Raw genomic sequence first — 10,307 nt, 5'->3', positions numbered from 1 at the left:
CCATGGGAACAGCAGAGAGAACAAGTGGGAACCGGCCAGTCACAGGGAGGATCAGTCATCCAGGAATGAGGGGAATAAAGGAGACCAAAGGTAGGGAGCAAGGGAGAGGTGAGGGTGTGGGGGCCTGAGCTTAAGGTAGACCTGGCTGGGAGGAGACTGAAGGAAGAGTGTGGACGGCTTTATGGGAGTAGGTAAGTGGTAGCGGGGGTTGGAGGGAAGACCCTGTTGGGCTTGGATGTGGGTGTGGATTAGGCCGGTCCCTGGGAATCATGGAGAGTCACTGGATGGGCTGCCAGGTGAAAACTGGCACCGGACCAGAGTGGCAGACCCCGCTGGAGAAGAAACAGCAACAACCCCCAACCCTGAAAAGTGGGCCGCTAGACCCCATGACAAGAGGATGCGTGCCGTCACTCAGCCTCTTTGCTCATATATGGCGATCATTGCGGGGTTCAGAATTCGATTGGCCCTGGGAGTTGTGCTCAGGGCAGATGGAAGTTATGATAATGTCTGAAAAGGTAAAAGGGGCTCTTATTGGCTCCTGCCCAGGGACCGATGGGTGCCAGAGGGGGTGGATCTATATATCTCCCTCCTATTTCCTGACTTCCGCTGTCATACACTGTGCGGCCCTGCAGTACGGGCTGATGGGCTGGGTGGAGGTTGTGGGGTTGGGATGGCTTTCGAGGGACGATGCTCTGCTCAGGGCCTCAGTGTCCTGGTCCTTGGTGTCCTGCTTGTCGTCCCAGGTAAGTGCCTGTCTGTCCCCATAGTCTGGAGATGGGGCTAGGCAGATGAAGTGAGCAAGGTGGGCCCGCTGGGGGAAATGGTTTTGCCAAGGCCCAACCTGGAGCTATGGCCAGAGGGGCAGAGTCCAGGGGATTGAGTGCTTGTCCCATCAGAGAGATCCTAGTTAAGGATGAAGTTTGGGATGTTTCAGGACAGAGGTTTCCTTCTCCCATGACCCTGTTCCCTTTCCTACCCCAGCCCACAGAAGCCTCAAGAGGTCAGAGGGCACTTAGTTATTCCAGCACCCTTTCCTGGGTATTGATCTGAACCCTGGGGATGGGGCCGGAGTGACTGTTGGGAGGCTGGGCCTTGGGGAGAGGTGTGACAGCAACAGGGGACTCCAGGAAGAAGACAGGGACAGGGACTGATGAGGCTGAGGCCCTGCTTTCACAGAAATGACCCCATTGTCCTGATCCCATCAATCAATAGTCTAATAAGAAGAATAATTATGGTACTTAAGCACTTATTATGTGTCAAGCACTCTTCTTATTGCTAGGGTAGATACAAGTTAATCAGGTTGGACAGAGTCCCTGACCCACATGGGGCTCATAGTCTCAATCCCCATTTTGCAACTAAGGGAACTGAGGCCCAGAGAAGTGAAGTGATGGGCCCAAGGTCACAGAGCAGACAAGTGACAGAGCTGGGATTAGAACACAGGTCCTTCTGACTCCTAGCCCCGGGCTCTACCCTTTAAGCCATGTAGCAGCCTCAGCCTGGCCACGCTGCTAGGACATGTGACCGCATGGTCAGATGGTAACCCCCCACCCACATCTCCAGGGACAATCCCCCCACCCGCAACCCCACACTCAGTGCTCCGCCTAGCCAGCTAACTTTAGCTTTTCTTTGGACTCCTTGAACTCCTGCCCTAACTTCAGCTTCTCCCACTCCTCCTTGCATGTTTTGATTTTCCATGGGTTCATGTTTCAGTGATTTAGATTGTCCTTCTCTTTCTGGTGCTTTCTCTGCTTCTTTTGAGTGCTTGTTAAGGGAGAGGGCAACAAAATTAATAGACATGAATCCTACCCTAAGGAGCTCACAATTTAGCTGAGGAAAGAGAGACTTAAATAAGCTGTAGAGCGTAAAGTATTCATTTATTCAGTCGTGTTTATTGAGAGTTTACCAAGTGCAGAAACTCTACTAAGCGCTTGAGAGAATATAATGCAACAATAAATAGGCATTCCCTGCCCACAATGAGCTTACAGTCTTAAGGGAGGGAGACAGGTATTAATAGAAATAAATACATTACAGATATGTACATAAGTGCCGTGAAGTTGAGAGGGGGAAAGAGCAAAGGGAGCAAGTCAGGGTAATGCAGAAGGGAATGGGAGAAGAGGAAAAGGGGGCTATGTCAGGGAAGGCCTTTAGGAGTGATGGGTATTTGTAAGGCATTTAAGGGAATTTTGAGGTCTAAAGTACTAGGACCTAGGGAAGGGCTGAAAAGGCAATTGGGAAATACAGATTGGAGAGGTGAGAGATGAATTGGAAAGGCCTCCTAAAGTTGGTGTGATTTCTGAAGGACTTTGAATATGAGAACAGTGACCTGCTGGATATGAAGGGGGAGACAGTTCCAGGAGGGGAAGCAGGTATGAGGAAGGGGTTGGAGGTGGGAGGGACAGGGAATAGGTGGGCTTGAGAGGAATAAAGAATGCAAGGTGGGGTTTTTGTGGGAGAGGAGCAAGGATTGGCAGGAAGGAAGAGCTGATTGAAGTAAACTGATGGTGAGGAGTTTCTGCTTGATGCAGAGAGGGATAGGCAACCATTGGAGGCTTTGAGGAGTGGGGAGTTATGAGCAGAGCAAGGTTTCAGGCAAAAGATTGGGGCAGCAGTATGAAGTGTGGACTGGAGAGGGTGAGATGGAGGCAGGAGTTCAGTGAGGAGGCAGAAGCAGGAGTCAAGGTGGAGCTGGTGTGGGGGCTGTTTGGAAGGAGAAGGTTCTGGAAACATTGTTGAGGAAGAACTAATCCCTGACCCTGTCCCTTCCCACTAACAGCTAATCACCCCCAAACCTGTCCTTGCCTTGCCTCTCTTCATGCCCACCTCCCAAACCCTGGTGCCTCAATAATCAAAAGCCCCTGCCCTGCCTTTGCCACCCAGTCCATCTCTTCTCTCCAGTGAGATGACTCCATCCCAGTCAGAATCATTTCTTTTCCCTGACCCCATCCTGGACTGAGTGGGATGCTGCCTGCTGGGAGTGGGAACCAGATCACTCTGCTGTGGCCCGAGGCCCTCTGCACCAACACACAAGTCTCTGGTGGACCTGGCTGGGAGTCAGAGAGCTGGGGCTGACCTGGAGTAGATGGGTGTTGGGGGATCAGGGTCGGTTCTCCCCGTGACAGGGTGGGGTGGTCTGTGTTGCAGGGGCGGCGGCTGACAAGCTGAGGCTGGCGGATGGAGAGAGCCCATGTGATGGGCGTTTGGAATTGGAACATAATGGGCAGTGGGGGACAGTGTGCGATGATGACTTGGACATGAAGGATGCGGCCGTGGTGTGCAGACAGCTGGGGTGTGGGACAGCAGTCAGTACCCTTGATGGGGTCAAATATGGCCCAGGGTCTGGACGCGTTTGGGTTTATGGCCTGTACTGTCAGGGGACAGAGGCAGCTCTCTGGAACTGCAGAGATTTTGAATGGAAACAAGCTGATTACTGTACCCACACCTGGGATGTCGGAGTGCAGTGCTCAGGTTAGTCCGGGTCCGTCCATCCCCCTGCAGGAAGTCCCCAAGGGAGCCACGACCCCGAGAACAACCCAACATAGACACCAGACTGCTCTGGCCACGCTTTTCCAGGAACTGGGTTTCCAGGTCGGGTGGGGGCTGGGCCTGGGAGGGGAGGATGGGCAGGTGTTGGGCATGTCCAGCCCAACCTGGTCCTCAGGCCACAGAGTTCCACTCTAGCAAAGCTGCCAACTCTCAAGGATGAAAAGGGGCTGGGATTTGAGGGGAGACATGGACTGTGAGGATGCAGGCTTCAGTGAGCGAGCAGGCCAGAAAGCCATTTTAAGTTGTTCCAGCCCAGACTGGAGGCTGTTGTTTCTTGTCAGAGCTCTGGGATGAGCAAGGATGGGAGTCCCCCAGCTTATACAGCTATGGTGCCCTCGCTCTCCTTGCCCCACAATTGGGGCACCTCTGTGCACCAGCCCTCTACCCCAGCTCCCTCTCTCCTTGGCCACAATGGGGCTCCTGAGAGTCGATGGGACAGTTGCTCCTTTCACCCCCAGATCAATTTTTTTTATGGTTGTTAAGCATTTACTATGTGTCAAACACTGTTTTAAGTGCTGGGGTAGGAACAAGTTAATTAGGTCAGACACAATCCCTGTACATCATGAAGCTCACAGTGAAAGTAATTTATTTTAATCCCCATTTTACAGTTGAGGAATATGAGGCAGAGAACCAGTGTAGCTCAATGGAAAGAGCATGGACTTGGGAGTCAGGGGTCATAGGTTCTAATCCCGCCTCCACCACTTGTCAGCTGTGTGACTTTGGGCAAGTGACTTAAATTCTCTGTGCTTCAGTTACCTCATCTGTAAAATGGGGATTAAGACTGTGAGACCCTCATGGGACAAACTGATTACCTTGTACCCCCTTCCCCCAACCCAGTGCTTAGATCAGTGCTTGGCACATAGTAAGCGCTTAACAAATACTATTATTATTATTATTATGAGGTTCAGAGAAGTTAAGTGACTTGCCCAAAGTCACATAGCAAGCAATTAGCAGAGCCGGGACTAGAACCCAGGCCCTTCTGACTCCCAGACCCTTGCTCCTTCTACTAGGTCATGCTGTTTCTCATTTTTCATTGATAACAGTGGAAAAGTTCAGTCTGTCATCTTTTCAAATATATGAATTTTTGGGACTAATAAAAAAGGTTTAAAAGTATTTTGATCAACTTCATTAGTCCAAAAGTGTCAGCTACAAGCCCAGGGTGAACAACTGATCAATTTCAATGGAGTCGATGAGAATATTAGTACATAATGGGCTGTACCATTTCCGAGGGCTCTTGGGTGAATTCAGAGAGATAAGGCCCTATTCCATTTTGCCTAGGCCTTACTGGGCTAGGAGTTCATCTTTGCTAGCTAATCAGTAATTAAAAAGTTGCCAAAATTCTCATCCAACCCCACTGAGCAGCTAAGGGTGCCCATTCTGTCTCCACCAGGCAGAAGGAAATCCAGTGTCCAGAATCTGCCCAGTGTTCCAGAAGGTCAACCTCTCTCCCTCTCCCTTCCGCCGGTCCCTTGGTCCTTCCCCTTGCACTTCCCCTTTCCCTGGCCTTCCCCCAACTTTCACCTCCCCCTCCCTGAGGGCAGTGACTCCGGGCATCTCTTTCCAGACCGGCGCAACATCCGTGTGATAGGGGGTGAGAACAACTGCTCAGGACGTGTGGAGGTGTGGCACAGTGGCACCTGGGGCACGGTGTGTGACGACTCCTGGGAACTGCCAAATGCGGAGGTGGTGTGCCGGCAGCTGGACTGTGGTTCGGCCGTGGTTGCCCTGAAAGAGGCCGCATACGGTCCGGGCACTGGAACCATCTGGATGGATGAGGTGGCATGCAAGGGGCAAGAGGCTTCCCTATGGGACTGTCCTGCGGGGCCAAGGGGGCAAAGTGACTGTAAGCACAAGGAGGACGCATCAGTGAAGTGCTCTGGTGAGGGCCGGGGCGGGGGTGGAGCAGGGGACTGGGGGTTGGACTGAGAGGAGGGAGAACATACATGTCTGGAGCCTGAGCAGAAATGAGTCTGAGTTCCTGGCACCAAAATTTGGTGGGAGGAGGGAAGGGAGAGAAAAGCATTCTGCCTGTTTCCTCCAGTCTGTTTAAGGAAAGCATTTCTAGGAGGGTCCTCCTGGCTCCCAGTGCCACCTGGCCCCTGGCTAAAATCCCACCCCCTGCTCAGGCCCCACCTCTTATCTACTGTAGGTAGTAGGGCCATGGCCTCATCACCCCTGGCCACAAGTAACTGCCCCCCACCACAGGTAAGGGGCTAGGACTCTTCCTGTCCCCCACCTGCAACTGTACTCACTGTCTTAGCAATAACTGAGTCATCGGGCACATACCATGACTTGTTCTCAGGAACCCCAGGAAAAGAGAAGGGTGTGGGGGGAAGAGAAGGTGGGTTCTCCCTCATAGTTTGCTCCCACAGAGACCTTGGGACTCAGAAGGGTCACAACCCCTCTAAGGCCTCAGGCCTCCATTGCAGGAACTGCGGGAACCTCAATCATATCATTTCATGCTTCGAGTAACCACCCCCACCGAGGGCTAAAAGCCAGGGACTTCCTGTCCCACCAATGACTGTCCTATTCACTGAGCCCTCCAGCGTCACACTCTGTGCTGTGCATTTGGGGTCTTGGGAGCTTCCCACTTTAATGGGACCGTTCTGGAAGGGTGGTTGGGGTCTGAGTCTCCCTACCTGAGCTCCAGGAGTCTCCTAGGATCTGGACCATCAGCCAGTCGGCCCCAGGGCTATTGGTCTCCAAGGGGAGGGGAAACCACTGCTGGCCTGGGAGGAGAGGTGGTGGCAACTACTGGTTGGATGAGACTGATGCCAGACCCCCACAACTCAGCTCTGGGAGCTCGGGGTCATGGAGTGTACAGGGACCGGGGTCAAGGGTTTAAGTACTGAAGGACCTGGAAGGTGGGGCAATTCGGGCATGAACTGAGGGTCCTGAGGTCCTGCTCCCAGGGTCATGGCCCCCAGGACCCTGCAAGGGGGGAAGGCCTGAGTCTCGGAAGCCCTCACGGTCTCTGTTTGGTGTCTCCACTGTCAGGATTGAGCTCCAAGGTGGAGACCTTTCCCAGGATCCTGTGGGTCGTGCTGGGAGCCCTGCTCTTCCTGGGCCTGATCATCCTGGGGGCTCACGTGCTGCTGCAACAGAGAGCCCGGCGCAAAGGTGGGGATGCAGGTGGCCACGGTGAACAGCATGGAGGGGAATGGGCAGGAGGAAGGGAGGGTCTAGCAGAGGGGAGAGTGGAGGTACCCAGCAACGGGAGGGGGAGTTGAGATCCTGGACAGGATCCCATGGGGTTCCGGCCCAGCATGGAGGGTTCACGGTTCCGGCCCAGCATGGAGGGTTCACTGTTGCTCTAAGCTCTGACTCTGAATGAGAAAGCGGATCCAGGAATCTGGGACTTTGAGTTTCTGAGCCGAGACCCTCATCCTCAGCTGCCTCCAGAACCCAGGATCCTGTCTCCGAGGCTGTATACCAGGAGCTCGAATACACGTCAAAGGAGAAAAACACGTTGAGCTTCCAAGGTGTGTGTGCCCGTGATGTGTGTGCCCGTGACCTCCCAACTCCCTGGCCCATGCAACCACCTCCACCCGGCCCCTGCACTGGTCCTGTGTTCAACTGAGGGGACAGTCCTATCCTGGACAGGGCGCCCTCCCACTGACCCACTTCTGCAGTGAGAAACCTGTCTAGGCCTTCGGGGGAGATTGGCTCAGGTGTCCAGGGGTCCTATCCCTGCCCTCCCCCACCTCTGCTCCCAGCCCAGCCAGCTCCCTACCCCAACTCCTCAGCCCTCCCTAAGCTCCTTCCAGGAGGGTGTCACCCTTGGCTACATGATGACAATCCCCTCTGCCCTCCTGGGCCCACATCCTCCCACCAGGTAATGGCCAGCACATGGAGGCCTTGGGGTGACGCTTTTGGCCTGACGACTCTCACACATCTCTTCCCTCTCCCCATGCTGTTGATCTGCCTGGGACAAATCCATCTCCCTTGAATCCTGGGATTCTTCACTGTCCCAGAGCAGAAATGCCTCCAGCTGCTACCTCCAGAGGCCTGGAGAGGCAGTGGGGAAGATGGGGGTGGTGGTGCAGAGAGCCGGGGGCAGCAGAGACGATGGGGAAGATCAGGACTGTGGGGTGCAGTAGGGCAGAGGAGGCAGCAGGGATGAGTGGGAGTGCAAGGTGCAGGCAGAAGGAAAGGTAAGATGATGGAGTTTCTCCTTCTCGTCCAACCCTGGGACCAATCTCCACCTTTCTCTCTCAGGCTCTGGGTCCTGGGGCTCAGAGACTCATCTGCAGTATTACACCGAGGACAGCGAAGAGGGAGATGGAGCCGGAGGTAATAATAATAATAATCATGGTGGTATTTGTTCATTCAATAGTATTTATTGAGCACTTACTATGTGCAGAGCACTGTACTAAGCGCTTGGAATGTACAAATCAGCAACAGAGACAGTCCCTGCCCATTGACGGGCTTACAGTCTAATCGTTATGCACTTACTATGTGCCAAGCACTGTTCTAAGCGCTGGGGGAGACACGAGGTTATCAGGTTGTCCCACATGGGTCTCACAGTCTTAATCCCCCCTTTACAGTTGAGATAACTGAGGCACAGAGAAGTGAAGTGACTTGCCCAAAGTCATACAGCTGACAAGTGGCGGAGCCAGGATTAGAACCCACGACCTCTGACTCCCAAGCCCGGGCTCTTTCCAATAAGCCTCGCTGCTTCTCTTGATGGGGAGGGGAGACCCCTGGGGAGACCCTCCTCAGGCTGGAGGGGTTGGCCCACCAGCCCAGGGAGGGTCTCCGGGCAGCGGGGGTGGGGGAGGGGTCCCGCCCCTCCACCGTGGCGGACTAGACTCTCGGGGGAGGCCTGCGGCGGAGTCCGGGGTAACCCGTGTCTAGTTCCTGGGAGACAAGAGATGAGTCCAGGCTACTGACTGGACCCCGCAGACAGGCGGGGGGACAGTGGCCGTGTCCGCACACAGCCCGAGAGCGGGCGGCGGGTGGGGGGGTCTGAGGGACAACAAGTCTCCAGGCGCCTTAGGCCAGGCTGTCTGTCCTGTTGCTGCTCAGAGCAAGGGTCCCATAGAGAGCAGGAGTACGACATCGTGGAAGACCCCTGGAGCAGTGACATCCCCCCATCGCCAGAAGGCAGCGGTGAGCCGGGGGGGGTCTCCTGGGTTACTGCAGACTGTGCCCCCCGGACAGGGAGGGTTCCTATTATCTCGAGGGGGGCCGTGTCCTGGGACCGGGGCCGCGATTAGTCAGGCCTCTCCTGCTGCCGCCCTCTGGGCTCCTCCATCCCCCTCCCGCCCCAGGGCCCCGGACCCCAGCCCCTTCGGCGGGTGGGGGAGGGTCCATAGCTCAGCCTGTCCCTCCCGGCCCGGCCCCCAGACGCAGACTCCTTCCCCCCGGAGGACCCGGCCGACGGCTACGATGACGCCGGGGTTCCCGACCCTGCGCTGAACGGTGCGGTGGCCCCGGAACCCCCCGCGGACGTCCCTGGGGGTGCGGTCCCCCCGACAGGTGAGTGGGGGAGGGTCCGTACGTCCGTGACCCCGACGGTGCGGCCGGGGGAAGCAAGAGCAGCCGTTCGGCCCCCGCGCCACCCCTCCTCCCTCTTGCCCCTTCCAGGTCGGACTTTGCCGTCCCGAGGGGAGGCCGAGGGCCCTGGGGCGGGGACAGGTGACCGGTCGTTGGCCCCCGAGGACCCGGACTACGACGATGCCGAACTCTGTGTCCTGGACGTCTCCGAGAGAGCGGCCGAGCCCGGAGACCAGCTCCTGGGACGCTGACCCTGCCGCCCGGCTGGGCTGGGGTCGCGATAGACATTGCCCTCCCCCACCTGCCGCGATATATCGCCCCCAGAGCAAGAGCCCCAGTCCTGTGGAGCACCATTTCCAGCTAGGTCTTGGGCACTGCCTTGCCCGGAAGTGTGTGGACACCCCTTAGCCTTCGGCATTGGCCGTTTCTACCATTAAATACGTCTCCCCCGGCTGTCCGTGTGGGTCGGTACCGTGTCGGGTTCTTGGGTGGCACTGGGGGATTCGCTTTGGGGTCTCGGGTTTGGGAACCGAGGCCGACCTGCGGGGAGATAGGATGCAGAGGGGTCCTACCCCTGCAGCTCTGTGCCCTCTGCCGTGGAGGGTACGGACGCTCATTCATTCATTGGTATTTGTTGAGCTCTTACTGTGTGCATAGCACTATACCAAGCGCTTGGGAGAGTACTATGTAACATTAAACAGATACATTCCCTGCTCACAAGGAGTGTCCGAGGGCCGAGGGAGAACTGGCCCGGACCCTTTCGCTCCTCGTCTTCCTCCCCGATGCCCGGAGCCCCGCGAAGATCGGATCCTGGAGTGGTGGGGGGCGGTGCGGGTGTCTCGTTGTCCCTCGTTCCCTCCGTCCCACCCCGGACCAGTGAAATCAATCGATCAACGGTATTTATTGAGCACTTACTATGTTCAGAACACTGTACTAAACTCTGAGGAGAGTAATCAATTATGGTTTTTGTTAAGCGCTTACTACGTGCCAGGCACTGAACTAAGCGCTGGGGTGGATACAGGCAAATTGGATTGGAAACAGTCCCTGCCCTATGTGGGGCTCACAATCTAGATCCTCATTTTACAGATGAGGTAACTGAGGCCCAGAGAAGTGAAAGGACTTGCCCTAAGTCACACAGCAGACAAATGATGGAGTGGGATTAGAACCCATGACCTTCAGATTCCCAGGACCGTGCTCTATCCACTGCACCATAGAATTCAACAGAATTAGCAGACAAGTTTCCTGCCCATAATGAGCTTATAGCT

General features: G+C 55.6%; 1 protein-coding gene across 1 annotated transcript; it reads left to right on the top strand.

Moving 5' to 3' along the window:
* Positions 1-269: 269 nt before the first annotated feature.
* LOC120638873 (antigen WC1.1-like) lies at positions 270-9,484 on the top strand. Its single transcript, XM_039914275.1, has 10 exons — positions 270-369; positions 633-743; positions 3,142-3,288; positions 4,934-5,422; positions 6,541-6,663; positions 6,936-7,025; positions 7,762-7,836; positions 8,572-8,655; positions 8,893-9,024; positions 9,133-9,484. The coding sequence occupies exons 1-10, from the start codon at positions 270-272 to the stop codon at positions 9,291-9,293; spliced, it is 1,512 nt and encodes a 503-aa protein (XP_039770209.1). The 3' UTR covers positions 9,294-9,484.
* The last annotated feature ends 823 nt before the right edge of the window (positions 9,485-10,307 follow it).

Source organism: Ornithorhynchus anatinus, chromosome 16 (genome assembly GCF_004115215.2).
Source record: "Ornithorhynchus anatinus isolate Pmale09 chromosome 16, mOrnAna1.pri.v4, whole genome shotgun sequence".
Lineage (NCBI taxonomy): Eukaryota > Metazoa > Chordata > Mammalia > Monotremata > Ornithorhynchidae > Ornithorhynchus > Ornithorhynchus anatinus.
Note: the sequence above shows the minus strand (reverse complement) of the source record. Positions and strands in the feature narration are given on the sequence as shown.

What these genes read in the sequence shown, in the direction of transcription:
- LOC120638873 (XM_039914275.1), top strand. Translation starts at nt 270, where the DNA reads ATGGAGAGTCACTGGATGGGCTGCCAGGTGAAAACTGGCACCGGACCA. An exon ending in ACAACCCCCAACCCTGAAAA is followed by an intron (nt 370 to 632) that starts GTGGGCCGCTAG and finishes GCGGCCCTGCAG; the next exon opens with TACGGGCTGATGGGCTGGGT. An exon ending in GGTGTGCAGACAGCTGGGGT is followed by an intron (nt 3,289 to 4,933) that starts GTGGGACAGCAG and finishes TGTCTCCACCAG; the next exon opens with GCAGAAGGAAATCCAGTGTC.